Source organism: Podarcis filfolensis, assembly GCF_964270895.1.
Source record: "Podarcis filfolensis genome assembly, chromosome: 8".
NCBI lineage: Eukaryota > Metazoa > Chordata > Lepidosauria > Squamata > Lacertidae > Podarcis > Podarcis filfolensis.
Window position 1 is genome coordinate 33,771,463 of NC_139611.1, and position 20,142 is coordinate 33,791,604.

General features: G+C 44.7%; 1 protein-coding gene across 1 annotated transcript in view; it reads right to left on the bottom strand.

The window, feature by feature from the left end:
- ZNF423 (zinc finger protein 423) overlaps positions 1–14,633 on the bottom strand; it is a 320,155-nt gene extending 305,522 nt beyond the window's left edge. Inside the window, exon 1 of the mRNA XM_083625988.1 lies at positions 14,538–14,633. Within this exon, the coding sequence (XP_083482114.1) occupies positions 14,538–14,553 (16 nt within the window). The 5' untranslated portion in view covers positions 14,554–14,633. The remainder of the gene's footprint in view (positions 1–14,537) is intronic.
- Positions 14,634–20,142: the final 5,509 nt, after the last annotated feature.

Consider the following 20,142-nt stretch of genomic DNA (forward strand, 5'->3'; position numbering starts at 1 on the left):
GATACGAAAGTTATTAAATTTTCTGCCACAGATTGGGATGGTGGCCAGTAACATAGTCAGCTTTAAAAAGGGGTTAGACAGATTTGGGGAGAATACACCTGTCACTGGTCTATTACTAATGACAATCCTTCTGAAAAGCTGTGTATAAATACTTTAAATAAATGAGCTTACTGTATATGGAACCTCCAGGTTAAAAAGCAGCATACCTCTGAAAAACAGTTGGTGGGGGCCACAGTGCAGGAAAGACTTGCTTATGGGCATCTGGGTCAGCCCCTGTGAGAAACAGAATATTGGAAGAGAGGAACCTTTGGTCTGACCAAGTGGGGTTCTTATTGTTTCCCCAAACCAATAGCTGAGACATGCTTCACTCTTAACCCTTCCCCTCAAAAAAAACCCCAAACCCAGACTTTTAGGAAGTACACTATAAGAACCACGTATTTTCAGAGAAGCGCATCCATGGTTCTGCATTCAGCCAACTGAGATGAGGTGAGCCACTCATACAGAGATGCCATGGGATGCCTCTTCTGAGATCCAATCATACACTCCCTCTACCCCACTTAAGGAAACTGACCAGAATGTGGAGAGATCAGTGAATCTTGCAGAGATACAATGGATAAACCCTGACTTGCTCTTCTGCTTTAAAAGCAGCAGATTGTGCCACTTAGACCTAGCAGAGTTTCAGATGTTAGCTAAAAAGCTCCAGCATCCCTCACCTAGTCAGAAACCAAGCATCTTTATGTCTGCTATTCTGCCCAGACAATTTAGATTGAGATAATAATAATAATAATAATAATAATAATAATAATAATAATAATAATAATTTATTTATACCCCGCCCTCCCCAGCCAAGGCTGGGCTCAGAGCGGCTTACAAGCAATAAAAAAACAAGATTAATGATTACAACTTAAAAACAAAAATAAAATACAACATTAAAATAATGGAACATTAAAATATTAAAATGTAGCCTCATCGCAGGAGGAGAAGGAAAAGAAAAAAGAAAGAGAGCGAGGGAGGGAATCAAATTGGCTCCAAGCCAAAGGCCAGGCGGAACAACTCTGTCTTACAGGCCCTGCGGAAAGAAATCAGATCCTGCAGGGCCCTGGTCTCATGAGGCAGAGCGTTCCACCAGGGCGGAGCCAGAGTTGAAAAGACCCTGGCTCTGGTTGAGGCCAATCTAACTTCCTTAGGGCCTGGGACCACTAGGGTGTTGTTATTTATGGACCTTGAGGCTCTCCGTGGGGCATACCAGGAGAGGCGGTCCCGTAGGTACGAGGGTCCTAGGCCGTGAAGGGCTTTAAAGGTCAAAAGCAGCACCTTAAATCTGACCCTGTACTCCACCGGGAGCCAGTGCAGCTTGAAAAGCACTGGGTTAATATGCTCCCATGGCAGAGACCCCGTGAGGAGCCTCGCTGCAGCATTCTCTACCCGCTGGAGTTTCTGGGACAGCTTCAAGGGCAGCCCCGCGTAGAGCGAATTACAGTAGTCAAGCCTGGAGATGACCGTCGCATGGATCACTGTGGCCAGGTCGGGGCGGGAAAGGTAAGGGACCAACTGCTTGATGCGGCGAAGGTGGAAAAATGTCGCCTTGGCTGTTGCTGTAACTTGCGCCTCCATGGAAAGGGAGGCGTCAAGGATTACACCCAAACTCTTAACGGAAGGCAATGGCACTAATTGGGCCCCCGCAAGAGAAGGGAGTTGGTCCCTCATCCCCATGTCATCCCGACCTAGCCATAGGACCTCTGTCTTCGAAGGATTTAGTTTCAATCGGCTCCCACGAAACCATCCAGCCACAGCTTCCAAGCATCTGGTCAGTGTGTTCGGGGCCGAGTCGGTGTGGCCATCCATCAGCAGATAGAGCTGAGTGTCATCAGCATATTGGTGACAGCCCAGCCCAAAGCTCCGGATAATCTGGGCAAGGGGGCGCATAAAGATGTTAAAAAGCATCGGGGAGAAAATTGCGCCCTGTGGCACTCCACACACCAAGGAGTGGCGCGACGACATTTCCCTCCCTAGTGCCACCCTCTGTCCCCGACCAGAGATAAAAGAGCACAGCCAGTTACGGGCTATGCCCTGTATCCCCACGTCTGCGAGGCGGTGGTCCAGAAGATCATGATCGACCATGTCAAAGGCTGCTGACAAATCTAAAAGGATCAGCAGTCCTGACCCGCCTCGATCCAGTTGTCTATGGAGATCATCTGTTAGGGCAACCAGAGCCGTCTCCGTCCCAAAACCAGGATGGAAACCGGACTGAAATGGATCTAATGCCGATGTTTCCTCCAGAAACCTACCAAGCTGTTCAGCATCCGCTCTCTCAATTACCTTACCCAGGTATGGAAGATTTGAAACTGTTTATACCACTAACTAACCTTTCAGCTCATTTAGAGTTGGTTTATAGGGCCTCCTAAAGTTAGGAGATTTCAATTGCCTAAAACCATGTGGAATGATAGCCCCCAAATACTTAAAACTCTCACAACACAGGGTGAAGCCAAAAACAGTGAATAGTCAAATGTGGTCCTCAGGTGGCATGTTAAGGGGCAGAACTATAGTTGTAGTGTAATTAATTTCCAAGTCTGCCACACTATGGAACTGCTCCAAAGACCTATTCAGGTCTGTGAGGGCAATGTGGGGATCAAACAGCATTAATAGCATATCACCCTCAAACGGGGTGGATCTGTGTTTGAGTCTCCTCACATCTACTATCCCCTCCAGAGTGCACTGAGATCAGACAATCTTAACCAACACCCCTTATTATCAAAGCAAAGAGCAGAAGCAATAGAGGGCACCCTTGTTTGATGCCTCTAGCAAGGCTGATGCCCAAGGAGTTGAAGCTGTTGCCTGAAATCATTGTTGGAAAGCGTGGATGCAATTGGTAGATCAAGTGCATAAACCTGTCCCCAGATGTAATTTGTCTAAACAGTATTTTCGGGGAAATCCCACTCCACTCAGTCAAATGCCTTGAAGGCGTTCCTAAAGATGACTTTTCCAAATAACAACTTTGCTACTGCTGGGAAATACAGATGGGTGGCAAATAACACTGTTTAAACCTAGAGCTAAAGTGGGGCTTGGGCTTCTCAGCTTCGGGCTTCACTATGGTGCTTCCAATTTTAAAAAATCTGCATTATTGAGGAGTCTCCCATGGGTAGAGCTGGAACTGCCCCCCTCAGTGCCTTCACTAGAGTCCTTACATTTTCTGCACCCTACTTGGCCTGCTGTTAACAAGCTCAGCAAACCTTTCTTGCAAATTACAATGTTGATGTGGCAGGGCTAAAAGCTAGCTCTGGGGATGTCCCCACTGACCCTGATCCTGCGTCACTCTGGGTTTTGGCATACTGATATATACCTTCTTATTCAAAGAATGGAAGGTTGGGAGCCTCTTTGGCATTTGTGATATTGTGATCTGGGACCATCCCATTCCCCAAAGGACTCTGTCTGAAGCTCTCCAAGGCGTTCGCTTCAACTGGTTCCAGGTTTTCCAAATCCGCTTATTTGCTTTTCAGCTGATCAATGAGGGAGAGGGGCTTTGCTCTTTGGCAGATGTATTAGTCCCTCTGCACAACGGCTGGGGGGATAGCTTCAGAGATATATAAAATGTAAATCTGTGGTGGACTCAAATGGCTTGTGGGTAGCTTGGGAAGAGAACCTCACTATTGTGGTATAGGAAGTCAACCCACCCCCTAAAAGCATCTCAGATAGAATCCAGGAGGCCTCTTCTGTAAACTCCTGCGGTGGAACTGGACCCCAGTGTGGCATTCTCCTCTAATTGCTAGAGGGGATGTGATCCCAATGGAACCTTCCTGCATATGTGATGGGAGTTTCCCATCATGCTGCTCTTTCGGGAGTGAATGTTTAGGAAATGGAGGCCATCACTGGTCAAAAATTAATCCTTGAACTGGGTCTTGCATGATTATCTTTAGAGACTTATCTGGCTCTGATACAAAGATTTGTTTTTTCTCCTTGCTGGTGGCACCATGGATTGAGGTCACTAGACACTGGAAGTTGGGAGTCTAACCCCTCTATAGCAGGCTGGCTGAAGAGTGTTTTGGATTTTTCACTGTATGAGTGCCTCACACAATACTGCAGAGTTGCCAGGAATGAATCCAAAACTGCTCACTTTGATACAACCTGGATTCCATTTTTCAGCTTGGTTAATACAACCATGGAACTTCATTCACAGTTGCTAACTCATGCCTCTGCAATCACACAAACTTTTTCAGTGGATTGTTGCTGTATTCTGATTCTCTGTATACTGTTTTGTTTCTCATCTTTTTAAAAAATTTTATTGGAAATTTTATTTACAACATAACATAAACCCCCCAATACAGAAATCCACCCTCATTAAACATGAACATACCATACAATGAGCATAACATACAACAATACAAACAACCAAATAAAAGACTTCCTTTATCCTGTATCTGGCCTCCTTATTTACTTTTTTTAAGCTGTTTCCTTTATGAATAATTATTAAGATTTTTGTAATTATAACTTAAATATCCGCAAAGTCTCCTGCAGACATTAATCAAAACAAGTCCAAGTTTATATTTTAGGGCACTGTTTTGTGAAGTATTCTCTGCATTTCCCCCATGCTTTTTGAAACTCTTGTCTAGTGTGTTTCTCATCTTGTGATTGTTTGCTTCTGTGCCCTGCTTGTTGAAAACTTCATTAAAATATGGGGACTAGAGAGTAAGAAACCAACCAAAGAACAATAGTAATTGATGCCAGAAAGACTGCACAGTCCCATTTCCCTATCAGAGTTCCCTGACATCCTATCAGAGTTCTAGAGACAGAAAACTAGTTGCATATAACCCAAATTGCCATATTAACTTGACTCACACCATTGGCTTACATTGGTAATGATTCTCCACAGGCAGAGAGAGAGGTGCCACTCTACAGAAAGCCCTGCATTCTCTATACTGATAATTCAAATGGGGGGGGGATTCCAAGCTAATCTCATAGCTGCTTTGATCTGAGTCTCCAAGCATTTTACAATTTTCTTAATTTGCAACCCTGCTAACAAAGGCCATTACCACTTCCTCCTCCTCCTTTTTTAACCTCCTGTCCAAGAAAAAAAAAAAAAAACCTTCTTCCTATGGCTTCTAGTGCCAATGCTTTATGGTACAGTAAAAACGTTAACATTCTTTTCCTGATCAATACTTTCTGTCTTAAAAGACACTGAGAGGAAAATTCATTCCCTAGCTTGCTAGTTATTCTGGACAACCTGAAACCATTAAACACACACACATACCACAACAACCTGCGTCCCACAGAGATAAATTACATGATCTTGTGGTGGAAACAAGAAAACAGGTAAATATTTCTTCGATCATTTGTAAAACAAGATTAGAAACACTGTTTTAGTGGGCAATCCTATATCCACTTACTTGGGAATAAGCCACATTGAACTCAATGGGACTTACTTTTTATAATTCATTATTACTTTTATACCCTGCCATTTCTGCAAGGAGTTCCAGGTGGCATACATTGTTCTCTCCCTGCCTCATGTTTATCTTCACAACCCTGTGAGGTTAGTGAGGCTGAGAGGTGACTGGCCCAAAGGAAGCTTCATGACTGAGTGAGGATTTGGACCAAGTTGCCTTCAGTTGTAGCCGAACATGCTGATCACTACACTGGCTCTATACATCACATATTTTATTATTATTTATTTGATGTATTAGTTACCTGTTACAAAATATCTCTCAGTAATTTACATACTATATATCTATATCACATCAGTATATGTACAGGATTGTGCTGTTAACAATCTGTTACAACTTAAAGGACCCATAATTCTTTCTGAATATCTAAGATATTTTTTAAAGTTGAATAAAAGCTTCATGGTTGTTTTTTAAAACAACAACAATCTTCATTCCCAAAGTATTTTCACAAGCACACGAACAAAAACATTCCTGTCTAATTACAACTTTTTTAGAAAAAAGGACCCCTGACAGTTAAGTCCAGTCGCGAACAACTCTGGGGTTGCTGCACTCATCTCGCTTTACAGGCCGAGGGAGCCAACGAAACCAGAGCAGCGTACGGAAACGCCATTTACCTTCCCACCGGTGCAGTACCTATTTATCTACTTGCACTTTGACGTGCTTTCTAACTGCTAGGTTGGCAGGAGCTGGGACCGAGCAACAGGAGCTCACCCCATTGCGGGGATTCGAACCGCCGACCTTCCGATCGCAAGCCCTAGGCTCAGTGGTTTAGACCACAGTGCCACCCACGTCCCTCTGAATATCTAGGATTCCCTTAATTAGTTTTTAAAGTAGAATCAGAGCTTCATGGTTGTTTTTTAAAACAACAACAATCTTCATTTCCAATGTATTTTCACAAGCACACCAACAAAAACATTCCTGTCTAATTACAACTTTACCTCTTGATAAAATATTTTTTATAATCAATTGGGGAGTCCACAATCTCAGCCCAATGCAGGTCTTGGGAGATATACCGGTAATACGGCCTGCTTCTTCTATGCAGAGATGTTCAGGAACATCCCTTCAGGCAATGCGTTCCCTCCCCAACCCACATCTTTGCATCCCCTCCTCCCTTCAGCTTCAGCCCTAATTATGGCTAGCAAGACATCCACACTGGCACTTTTGTTTATCTTTTGCTCAGCAGCAACTGGTGCCTGGTGGAATTAGCAGGGCAGAAGGCAGGGAAACCAAAGTTGGTCAGTAGCAAACTAAAGATTGCAACCCTGGCTTTAAAATTGTGATTTGAACTATCTACAGTTGGCAGAAACACTGATGTATGCCTAGTGCTTACCATGGTTAGCTTGGAAATGGTAGAAGAAAGGGAAAGAAGGAGGGCTCATGCTTCCAGGACACTCCCAATCTCCTAGCCATAGCTACAGTATGTCTGCACTGGGCCACAGAGTTAAACATGCTTAAGTTCCCTATAGCAGGGGTTGGATCTTGCAACAAAATGATACTATCTGCAGCCCCTAAAGGAGTTCTCCCGTAGAGGTCTCCAGCCAGCTTGGAACAGGAGACCTGGAGTGCGTTTCAGGGCTCTCGGAGAACTTCAGTTTAATTCCTTATCCTTTTGAAATATTCACCTGTTGTGCTGTGTTCTGCTGAAGGGCACAGGATCAGGGGCGGCTGCCATTCTTGAACTTCAGCGCTTTTGCTTTATAGCTGAAGGCAGGGAGCTTTTTAACCCCACTTTGTGCATCCCTCCCAACACTGTTTGGAATCATGTAACACTGATCCTTTTTGTGCGTGTGTTGCAGTCCAACACCTGGGGACCCAAGGATGGGAAAGGCTGTGCCCTGAGCATCACAATACCTCCCCTGCCTCTTGTTTCTCCGTGATTCCATCCCAGCTATGAACCTGTCAGCACATACCACCTATGTTTTCCATTAGAGGGAGATATGGTGGTTATTTGCTCCATCGTTTAAAACGGCCTTTTAAAATACATTGTATTGTTTACATACACACACACCCAAAAAGAGAGAGAGAGAGAGAGACAAGCAATGACATAATTAAAAAAAGAAAGTAGTGAGACCACACAGTGATGCTAAAAGACAATCAACCAAAGAGACAAGGCATGCCCGTTTTCTGAGGTTAATGTTTAGACCTCTGTCTAATGATTCAGTTGTAGACCCAGAGCTTTGAGTTGTGGCTTTGCTGTAATATCTAAGGGTTAGGATCTCGTAGCACAGGAGCAGGTCCATGTACAAGTTTAATAAAAGGGTTTTTGTTTTCAACCCGTTTTGTTGTCTCTCAGGCGTCTTATATCTTCATTTATGAGAGTTTTAATAAAAAAAAAAATACTATCTTGGCAGAAAGTGGAGCAACAAAGATTAAGTGCTGTTGGAACTTTCACATCCCCTTGAAATGCTTGATTGCTTTCTTGCAGTGTTTTCATCATTTTTTTATTATTAATTTATGGACTACTCTTCAATTTAAATATCCTCAGGACAGCTTACACAGTAACAATGAAACAGGTATCATAACAAGAACAGCAGATAGAAACTGGCAGCAATCTTTTTAAAAAAAGAAGAACAATTAAGAGCCTGTGAAAATAAAATAGCTCTTCACCTGGTGAGTCTCTCTGGGGAAAGTGTGTCTATAAATCGGATTGTAGTATCCTGTGGGTTTGGGAAGGCGACTCAACTGTGAGGAAGCCTTGAAGTGGGTCTGCCCTAATAGCAGGAAGCAGCTGCCTCCATCACAGCCAGATAAAGTTCAATAGCAGTATTTATTTGTGAATAACAGGTCAACCATTCAGCATAGCACCAGGACTTGCTACATAGGTAAGACTAAGGGTGCATTCAGACAAGGGGATCAATACACTGGTTTTTCTGGTTATAATAATAGAGGTTCTGTGCAAAGTTCTAACTTTTCTTTTACACAGTGTTACCTGTTGTGGAACTGTGGCTTTTGGATCAACATACTGCCCTGTCATTCACACCAGTGGGTGTGGTTTGACACAACTGTGGACATCATCTGACACATCGCCACCACTTTTGCACATGCACACTTCTGTTCCTTCATGATTTGCCCATGAAAATGGCAGGAAAGAACTTTATGCCGGAATACCACCCCAAAATTTGTCCCATAGTGTGATCAATGAAAGTGGCAGGCACCAAACTCCCATGACTTTCTGGGCTAACAGGGTGGGAAATTGATATATTTTTTCCTGGAAGCAATTAACATATAAATGAGCACTAAACTTCCACTAGATTCTGCTGGAATTCCAGAAGTGTCACATAAAATGTGGAACTTATCAGTTAAGGAAATGTTGGGGAAACTAAACAATGTGCTGCCTGGATGCAGCAAAAGATTCCTGCATTGCAGGGGGTTGGACTAGATGACCCTCACAGTCCCTTCCAACTCTACAATTCTATGATTATAAGGTTCCAGTTAGTTCCCACTGAGCTATACAGTGCATACCATACCATTCCGGCATGCACTCCCAGGCAAGTCATGTGACATGCACTGCACTCTCAGCACCCAAAAAGCATCCGATTGGTGCTTACCCTAATGTAGATTGTAAGGCTGGCCCCCCAGCAAGGGAAAGGCAATACAAGTGTGTGGGTGTTAGAGAGGGTGTTAGAGAGATAAATTTGGTTCAGTTGGCATAGAAAGGTAAACCTACCTCATTTCACTTTCTGAAGCAATACACAAACTGAATTTTCTCTGAATTTTTGCACTCCTCCAAATTTTGCAGTGCAGTTCTTCAGCCAAGCAATGTGATCAAGAATGCAAATGCTCAGCTAACATGTGCATAGAAATGCACAGCTCAGTGGGGGGGGGGGGAACCTGCAGAAATGCATTTGATTAGGGGGGGATATAAATATTTGCAAAAATGTTTATATTAGTCAAAAATGTGTGCTGTGGGACAAATTTGCCCCCAAAATGCTGGTGAATTTTCAAATTTACTTTTTTTAAAAAAGTGATGTGTAAATGTGGAGAACTGAACTTAAAACTGAGATAAATTATAACAGATTCACACATCCCTAGTGTGTGTGTAAGTGTGTTGGTGGGAGGGTGGGAAGGAGTGCACATGTGTGTGCATGTACAAAAGCAGGCATCAGAGGTGCTACTTGGGTCCCTGCAGCTCATAGCAGAAGAGCCCAGATGGCCAACCTCAATTAATCGAGACTATTTTTAAAACATGATCAAGCCATTAATCAGCTAATTGTGCCAATTAATCACTTTACACATTCTGTCCTAAAGAGAGCGTGTTAACAGAGCGCATGGCTCCTAGTGAGAGATTCACTGTGACTGTAAGTGCCATGATTCTGCTTATCTGTACAAGAAAAGGGTTGAGGGGGTCAGGCAGTATGGAGACTTTACATTCTAGTTCAGCATTGTGGAATATTGGCATGAATTAGATCAGCTGTGATGTTGGCAAGTGCAGCCAATGACTGTTCTTTTGGAAACCACCACCAGTCTGGGTCAGCAATCAATTCTCCCAGAAAGCCTCTGTGAGAAAACAGCTAAGAGTGAAGGTGAACCCAGAGTGGTCACAAGGATATTCTGTTTGCACAGGCACCATACAGAGGGATCCTTGAGGGATCTGGTTTTTGCAGATTCTTAAATGAAAATTTACCTGACCCACACCTCTTGAACTAGAGCTGGCCAATGCGATCCCCTCCAGATGTTTTGGACTACAACTCCCGTCATTCCCAGCTAGCATGGTCAATGGTCAGGAATGATGAGAGATGGTACCTGGAAGACATCAGGTTGGCTACTTCTGCAGCAGTTGTCTGGAGATTAAAGTAGGGTAAGCCTGATTCACTAGAGGTGTCAAGTCAGGAGCATCCCAGGGGATTTCAAGGCTCCAAGGTGAGACCTGGTGATGTCACAGGGTGTGGACTGCAGTTGCTATGAGCATGTCAAATAAAAAGTCTAACACATGAGCAAATACGTCACTAGTTGAAAATTAAGATAGGGCATGGAGACTTCAGGTCAGCCTGGTGGGGTGGGGTCTGACAACCCTATGATTTACACTATGAGCTCATTGAACCAGGGCCGGGGAAGCTGATGCTCTCCAGACATTGCTGACACCAACTCCCATCGTTCCTGACCATTGTCCATTCTGGCTGGGGTTGATGGGCTTTGAGTCCCTTCATCTGGAGAGCTACAGATTCCCTGCATTGTAGAATGAGTGTGATACAAATGTGCTTAATAATAACTCTCTTTGCCATGCTCTCCATCCCTCCAGTGGCTCCACTGACCCTCATTCACTTGGGTCATTAGGGGAAATTGCTTGAAAGAGCATTAGGAGAAGTATATACTAAGATGCCTAATTTCCATGAGAGTTAAAAAAAAAATATTGCAGACTGTTGTGGAAATGTGATGAACTGAATGTAAGCTGGAAAGATGAGAAACTGAGAGACACCGAAATCAACAGATTTGCCTATCGCTAACCAGTGCACTACCACGAAAGCATGGACATCTGACACCATTGTTGCAACAGCATTGTGTGCCTGTTGCAAGCAGATATGGAGACATAAATAGTAGTGTGGAAAAACCTGAATGCCAGCTTAGGATCCAAAATGAGGTGGATGATGAATAGTAAAGATCTTGCACTTGTCCAGTTTTAACACAATAATTTAAATGTTGTGAATGACTGTATACTGAGTTGGAAGAACTAACACCTAGTCTTCTATGACCCAACACTTGCTTGTTAAAGGATTACTTTCAGGGGGTTTTTGTTTTCATGTGTGCAAAGAATTAGGAACAATGTTCCCTAAAGGTAAAGGACCCCTGACAGTTAAGTCCAGTCGCAAACAACTCTGGAGTTGCGGTGCTCATCTCGCTTTACAGGCCGAGGGAGCTGGCGTTTGTCCGCAGACAGTTATTCCAGGTCATGTGGCCAGTATGACATGGCACAGCGGAACACCGAAACCAGAGCAGCGCAGGGAAATGTCATTTACCTTCCCACCAGAGCAGTACCTATTTATTTACTTGCACTTTTTGGTGTGCTTTCAAACTGCTAGGTTTGCAGGAGCTGGGACTGAGCAATGGGAGCTCACCCCACTTCAGGGATTCTAACCACTGACCTTCTGATCAGCAAGCCCAAGAGGCTCAGTGGTTTAGACCACAGTGCCACCCGCAGTCATTGGGTTGATAGGCAAATGTCATCACACCAAGAGCTGCAGAACAGAATTGCTCTTTAAGGACAGTAAAATATCTCAAATGGGATGCACAAAGGCTTAGTCAAAATAAACATGAGATCAGAATGCGCAAAGGCAAGAAAAGTACATTGGAAAGCCGAGGCAAAAGACTCAACTGGATGCCCTCTTGGTCTCTGCAGCATCCACGCTTAAAGCCTCTGGACACTTCGCATAAACAGATCATTAGCACCCTACATTTCAATCGAAACAGAGAAGTATGCGAGTAAGAAGCAAGCAAGTGGATGTATCAGGAAACAAAAATGCCCTGAAGAGAATGCACAAATCCTAGGAGAAATCATGTAGGTACTGGCGTTTGGCTGCTTTTTCCCGTTTGAACAAATGTTGGGGTGGGCATTGTAGGGAAGAAGTGTGCCCTGTTTCACATTAGAAGAGACAAACTGCTTTCACAATTGATTCACCTTCCTTCTCCCTCTCCCCAAATGGCCAGGGCCAGCCCAAACCATTTTGCTGCCTCAAGCAAAGGCCAAAATGACACCCTCCACTCCACATATAGAAGCTGTCCATATACAGAATCAGTGAGGTCTGACCATCAGTCAGGTTGGCTTCTGCATGTGGTATTAGACTAGGGGAATCTGGCCACTTTGGTATATCTCTCTGTTGTCCCCCCACACACACTATCTCCACCACAATTTGCATTTTTGTGAGAATTTCTCCTAACATACAGTTTTCTATGCAATTTTGTAGAATATACACGTTTTTACAAACCAATTTTCCCCTTGTATAATGCATTTTTGCATATTATGTTCACTGATGTACATTTTAATGCACATATTCTCCCCCAACGCAAGCATTTTTGCACATGTTGGAGATTTGCATTGCAAAATTAGGAAAAGTGTGGAATTTGAAAGGTGACTGTGTTTCGGTTCGCACGTTGCTTTGGAAAGTGTGAATTAGGTAGGCTTGCCTTCAAATGCATATTGAAATGACTTTCTCCCCTACCCATGGGTGGTAGCGGAGGTGCCCCAGTCAGGAAAACATCTTGGGCTAGCGCTGAACAGGTACTTTGAAAAAAATGCAATGTGTGGAGCAGCCTTTACCACCCTTCAGGGAGACAGACTTCGTTTAAGGAGAGTACACTGAGCTTTAGAGGGAAATGGGCCAGCAAGCCAAGGCAGACACAAGGTAGCTCTGTGTGTGTGTGTGTGTGTGTGTGTGTGTGTGTGTGTGTGTGTGTGGTGATCATGCCTATGCCACCACCTGCTTCCCAAATGAGCGGGGAATGGGGAAACAGAAACATGAATCAAGTACTGTTCTGCAAAATTAACAGTTTCCACTCACACCTCTTTTCCATGTCTCCTTTCCCTATATAATTAAGCAATAAGACAAGTCATACTGCGAGCTGCCACCGATTAATATACTCCTCAGGTGCACAGTGAGGCACAAGGCAATTGTAAAACCGGTATTTTAGAAGCGGCTATTTTCTTTCTTTCCCTTTTCTTAATGTTAAGATATTTACAGTTACACACATGCTTTTCTAAACGGCAGTAAGTTCGGCAAACCTGTAGTTTGGAGTGGGTGGCATCTGCGTGAGAACATTTGGTCTCTTATGTTCTTTGTCTCGCGGAAAAGCTCCACACACATTTAATGCAAGGTGGATATATTTGAACCCATTCGGAGGAATTAGTCTAAATGGCCTGCAGCCTTCATTTTAGAATAGGTTTTCTTACAATAGGAGCTGAAGAATATTTCCATGACGGCTGGCTAGTCCCAGATTCCCATAAGTGGACAAATGATGGAGGAGATCCATGATTGCATCTCTCTGCCCCCACTTTAAATTTTGTAAAAAGCAGTGGGTGCAAGTATTTATGGGAGAGGAGCCTGGACCAGAAGGGGGACCATGAGTAAAAAGCAGTGGAAGGAGATTATGGCACTGCTTGGGAAGGGTACATGTTAAACTATTGTCACAGGTGTACGCCAGCCTGTAATCACACAGTTCAAAGTTGGAGTTAACTCTTTATCAGCAAAACCACAGACTTGGATGAGTGTCAGACCTAATGAGCTCATTCCCAGTAGTTGTACTCCATGAAAATCAGTTACCGAAACTGAAAGTCCCCACCTCTTCACAGCCAACTAAATCCCCTCCTCTCCAGGGCTTTCCCCAAGCAATCAGAGACTACGCCTGTGTGCAGCCAACCTCTCATCTGCCCTTTTCATGCCTCTTATAGTGCTGGGTGACAAGGATAGAGGGGAGCTTGTTGCAGCAGGAACAGGAAACAATCGTGACTCTTCAGCAGCTTGAATCATCTCTGCCTCTTGACCTACTGGCGGAGGAAGAGGAGTGCGGGAGATCCAGGTGGGGTGCCATCATGGCTGCCCCCCACCTGCGCTGAATGCCATGCCCCCAGGACGCATGCCAGCCCCGCCCCTGCCTGCTCTCCGCCCCCCAGTGCCAGAGCATGAAGCTCCGCCACTGTCTTGGCCTTCTACTCTCCTGGTTCAGCTTCTGCCTCTGATTCTGCAACTGGGAACTGTAGCTCTGTGAGAAGGTAAGCTGCAAGCTCCCAGGATTGGGGGTGGAGGCTATATGCTTCAAATGTGTGTGTTTGGTGTGTTTGGTGTGGATGTGACCTGTGTTCCTACAGTGGTGGTAAGAGGCACCATCTTGCCCTTCACCTCAAGCAGGTTCTCATGCTCTCTCTCTTTCTCTCCCACACACTTGCTTTTTACATAAAAAGACGAGAAATCCCAACAAACATCTCCATAATCACATCTTATTTAGCCAAATTTCCAGTTTTTTGCTGGACAGAAGCTCTGAACCCTTCACTGCTGTATAGCAAAAAGGAACCAACAGGTGAAAGCAACCCCTATGGCATCATCTTCAAGCTGTTAGTTCCCCCGACTCCTGTGGAACTACTTCAGAGTAAGTCATTTGAATGTGGAAACTCACCTCTTTTCAGGGCCATCGTCTGACATCTCCAGTCAACTGGTGAAAGGCAGGCTTGGTGGAAAATCCAGACACATTGCTGTGCAATTTGTGAAAAAGCCCACACCTGTGAGTGGAGATGAGGGAGTTTGTCAGTTTTGCTCTCTCTTCTTTTCTTATTTTTCCCTAATCTTAAATTTAGTTCTCCACATTTCCACATCAGTTTGCGATTTATTTATTTTAAAGCTCTCATGAAAATTCATTAGCAGATTTCTCCTAACATATACACAGTTTTGCAGGCACTGTTCACTAATGCAATGCATTTCATATCGTTTTTTTCTACAACTATAATGCATTTCTTAAAAGTAAAGGTAAAGGACCCCTGGATGGTTAAGTCCAGTCAAAGCAACTATGGGGTTGTGGCACTCATCTCACTTTCAGGCCAAGGGAGCTGGCGTTTGTCCACAGACAGCTTTCCGGGTCATGTGGGTAGCATGATTAGATTGCCAGAACTAAGACGCATACCCCCCAAAATCTGATGGATTTGAATTGCAGTTTACATAGAGGGAGCTTATTGTGTATAGTGTTTACTTAACTGAAGTAAAATTGGTTTTATATGGGTGTTTTAATTTGGAAGCGTTTAAATTGTATTGTTTATGGATAAATTCTGATGTATTGTTTTCGATATGGGCCAATGGCCGCAATAAATAAATCTATCTATCTACTGCTTCTGGTGCAACAGAACAAATGCCAGAGAGCACAGAAATGCCATTTACCTTCCTGCAGCAGCGGTACCTATTTATCTACTTGCACTGGCATGCTTTTGAACTGCTAGGTTGGCAGGAGCTGGGACAGACCAATGGCAGCTCACTCCGTTGCAGGGATTCGAACTGCCAACTTTCTGATCAGCAAGCCCCAAAGGCTCAGTGGTTTAGACTCAAATGCCACCCGTATTCCTAATGTATTTCTAGGCACATGTTACCCTTGTATATCTGTTTTTGTACACATTACTTGGCTAGAGTACTGCATTGCAAATTTCAGAGAAGTGCGAATTTAGAAGGAGGATTGTGTTTCGGTTCATATATTGTTTCGGGGAAAACAAACTTTTTTTGAAAAGTTGTACCTCGGGTAAGTATTTGATAGCAGCTATAATTTGTGCACTAGGAATCATATGCACAGCAGCTGCCACCATGCAGATTTGCAGATAACCTCCTCATCTGCTCTGGAGCCCTGTGTGTTAAGAAGCTCTGCTTGCTTCAAGACCTCCAGTCTGCTTTTCATCCCAGATAAGTGCTCCCATTAACTGCAATGCGTGAACAACCGCTAGACCTGAAAAAGATACTAAAACTGTTCTTCTAAAAGAAGTAGCACAGTTTCTGCACAGAACCGTTTCTGTATTTCCACACACACACTCGGCATAAGAGGTTTTCCTCCGTTAGCTCTGGATAGAAAAATCTTTTGAGACCACAAAGTGGGCAGGAAGATGTCTTTCTGTTAAATTCCTTGCCAACTGATTATCTTTGGAGTCTGTTCGAGGGTTTTTAAGGAAAACATTGTGAAATGTATTATTTATCTGAGTAACCTTTGAAAGTCTCAATCCAAATATGACCCATTGAGTTTTATCTGAAGGGGGAGAAGATGGTGCAAAAATGACAGGTGCTAGGTGCTGTGTGTGTGTGTGTGTGTGTGTGTGTGTGTGTGTGCGCAAGAGAAAGAATGGGAACAGCTATTAACCATCCATGTATTTCTTATTACAAGTGTGGCACTCCAGACCAGCAGACCCAGCAAAGATCCAAGAGCTGCAGAGGGCAGGAGGCGTCTTACAGCATCAGGAGCCAAAGGGGAGAAGATCAAACAGCAGGAGCCTTTGCGAAGATGGAAGGCAACAGCAGGAATGGGAGAAATGCTGGAGGGGATAGAGAAGGCAGAACAGTCAGGGCATCCAGGGGGAACAGATAGGGGGCAAGAAGTCCAAAGCAGTGGGAGGGGAGATCAGAAGGAAAAAGGAGGCGAAGAAGAGATGGAGGACAGCAGGATAGGAGGTAGAAGTGCAGAGAAGCAGGGGGTAAGAGAAGGTCAAGGCAGAGCAACAGGAGAAGGAGGCAAAGAGGAGTGGGAAAGAGGTTAGGAATTGGAGGTGGGAGGGAGAGGCAGAGAGAATAAAACAGGAAAATGCAAGCGAAACCAGCACAAAGAAGCAAAGGAGCTGCAGATGCTAAAAGCCTGAAGGAACAACAGCTGGGGAAGAGAAGCAAACTCAAGTCATCCTGGGGGGCACCTTCTTGCTCCATGCTAACCAATTCTGCCTGGGGAGTCACGGGTCCAGAAGGGTTCTCTCCCCCCCCCCTTTTGCAGGTATATTCTATAACATGTGACTGCCTCAATAATGATGGATTTATACTGGACCATCCATACATCCATCCACTTTACAAGTTGTTCCGCAGTGCTTCCCCAAGGTATCATATTTTTGCTGTCTGGGGAGGCACTCTTTGTGCTATAGCATAAGAAAAGCAGGGGCAATCAGTGCATGCCCCATAGCTTCCTGCTGAAATACTGCAGCAAAACAAAAAACGCACTTTTATGATAACAAATAATATTCCAAAACAATGTATGCATCAAAACAGTATAGCCATATATAGCAATGCATGATAACATCAAATCTCAAGTGCAAGCAAAGAGAAGGATTTCTAAAAAATCATTTTTATACCACACTAATGTTCTGGTTTATTTGTTCTGCTTTTGTTGCACTATAACACAAGAGTGCTCCCTCCAGAAAGATCTCTGGAGACTCAAAGAGCAGTACGGGTTGTTTGAAAGTCCTTTTGCAATCAGTCTCACGCTGCTTTTTGAACCTCTGGTTTTTGGCGGTATACGGAGTTGTGCAGTGCTGTTTAAGAGCCCCCCAAACACCCCAGCACTGTGCAGTAAAAGTCCCAAAAACGGGGACATCAATGTGCAGCATCACCTGGCATCACAGTTGCTTCAGGTGACTGACAGGTGGCCACTCACCTTGTCAAATTTGCCCTTCCAGGGGTGGGGAGATAAGGATTTGGCTTGCTGTCCAGAAAAGTTTAGTCACCCCTGTGCTATAGACAATATGGATCAATAGACTGACTCTGTGTAAGTCAGGTTTGTGTGCCTGCACAGAATATGGATTTGGAGCAGGAATAGCACCACTCATGCCTTGTAAGAAAAGCTACACCTGTGGAAATCCTCTTTTCTGGAAAGCCAAGAAAGGCATAGGGACCCCATCCTCCTTTCCATCTGCTTACCCTCAGCAGCTGTTCAGAGACCCTTTATGCCCCCCCTCCCTACAAGCCAGGAAAGGGATTTTGGCAGGTCCCTACAATGTCTGCTTTCTTGCTTTAAGACAATCATTAAAATTCCATTTGGAGAGGCCTGGATTGAATCTCTATTACCTCCACTCTTTTTAAAAAGATTCTCCTGGTTTTAGAGGAAACTTTCTGCATGTAAGAACTCTGAGCCATGTGGATAAAACATGAGAGGCAGGCTGAGCAGAAGCCCTAAACCAGGGAGATAGATAATGTACTCCAGGAATGCAGGAGATCTACAGGAATCTGTGATCTACATTAGTTCCTTGCTTAAGGCCACCAAGCGAAGGAGCACAAGGCTAATCCTCCGTAGGCTGAGTGGCAGACAGCACCAGTCAGACAGAAAAACAACACATTGAAGGGATTAAGGGGGAAAAACAACCCACACACCCCACAGACAAAAACCAGCATTACAATTTTTGAAAAAGGGTGGAGGAAAATATGGCAAGCAAATAAAGAGCAAATAACTCCCATATTTGCTGAAACCGGCTCACACCGGGGGTGAGCACAAAAATCAGTGTATTATGTATATGTGTGTGGTGGATCACCACCACTGTAGCAATGAGGTCTAATGCGGGGAAAGCTTCCTGTCCTTCTCGCATCATGGCACAAAGGCGATTTTTTTTTCCAGGGGGTGCCAATGGCACAAGGGGCCCTAAATATGCCTCTGCATGCACACACACCATTTGAACAGAGCCTTGTATTCCAACCATCTCTCAGACAAGCAGAGCTGGTCCTTCTGTTAGGCAGGGTGATGCAGATGCCTCTGGCAGCAGGTAACTGGGGGAAACAGAGTGCTTGCAAGGTGTTGGAGGGCATCAGAACATGAAGCCAGCCTGTTGGATCAGGGCTGGTGCAGCCGTTAGATGGGGTAAGGCTGCCACCTCAGGTAATGAAAGACCCTGAGACGGCACCCCATGGGCACCTTACCACCTCTGCCGGTGGCAGAGAAGTGCCACAAAATCTTGCAGAACGCATGAGATCTCGCTCAAAATCGGCACCAATGCTGGTGCCACTTCTCCACGAGAAGTGGAGGTAGCGGGGCAGGTGGCACAGGCAGCAGCAGCACAGCAGCACTTCCTGTTTCGCCACAAGGGGCAAAACAGGCTGTACTGCCTCTGCAACGACCCATCTAGTTCAACATCCTGTTCTCACAGTGGCCATCCAGATGGCCTAATGTTCTGGTCTGCCCTGACCCCCGCAGTCAAGTATGGCACATGTCCAATAGTTAAGTCCTTATTGACAAAGAAACCCTTACAGCAGATCCCACGGTGCTCCGGATACACACAACATACACACACAAACTTCTTATCTCTAGGCAGCTGTCCTCAGGTGGAGCAGTTGCAGCAACAGGGGGACCAAAAATGGCTTATCTCCTGGGTTTATGCCAATAAAAACCCAGAAGCTTGAGGACTTAGGAGTCCAAGGTTTATTGCAAAGCAATAGGTTACAGTCAAATCGTTCCACAAAACTACAACCACGCCCAGTGGTTCCGGCAGTAGAATTTATAAAGTTCCAAACAAAGGATTTCAATTTTCACCAATCGTGTACATCATTACCTCATTTTATGTTTAATACACATGCGTCATAAGCACTGGCAATTTATGCTGGTTCAGGTTTGATTCTCACCAATTTCTGCTGGCTAAGCTTTAAATCTCACCTTGTGCTGTTACATTGTGTTAGCCTGCATGTTGGGAACCTGTGTTACATGTAGCCATTTGCACTGTGTAGCAACTTATGTTTCATAAAGCAACAGGTTACCATAACTTCCCTATTAGAAGTGCACTCAAGGATTTCCAGAGGTACACATTATCACATTTATTGTGGCCCTTTGGCTTATGCACCCTCATCTGACGGATGCACACACACAGCCTGAGGCTTGTCCTACACTGAAGTCATCTCTGCCATTCCTCTTCAAACTCCTCCCGATTCTAGAAGACAGGGGGGAGGAAGATGGCGGGGAGCCTACTGCGCCATTCCTTACCTGAACAGTCTCTTGCTCCACCACATCCTGAGCACCTCCCTCCATCTCAGACTGCCCTGCCCCTTCCTCCTCTTGCTGCTGTCCTGACTCCTGCCTTGCAGGGAGACCAAACCCCATTAATTGCCATCACCCTTCCCTGGGTCATTCCTTTGCCCTCCCCACAACTCCTCAGAACCCTGCCAGTCCCTGACACCTAATGAGAAGCCTGCAAGCTGGTCATGAAGCATGACTTGGGCCAGTCACTGTCTCTCAACCTAACCTGCTTTGCAGGGTTGCTGTGAGCTTAAAATGGAAAAGGCGGATTGGGGGGGGG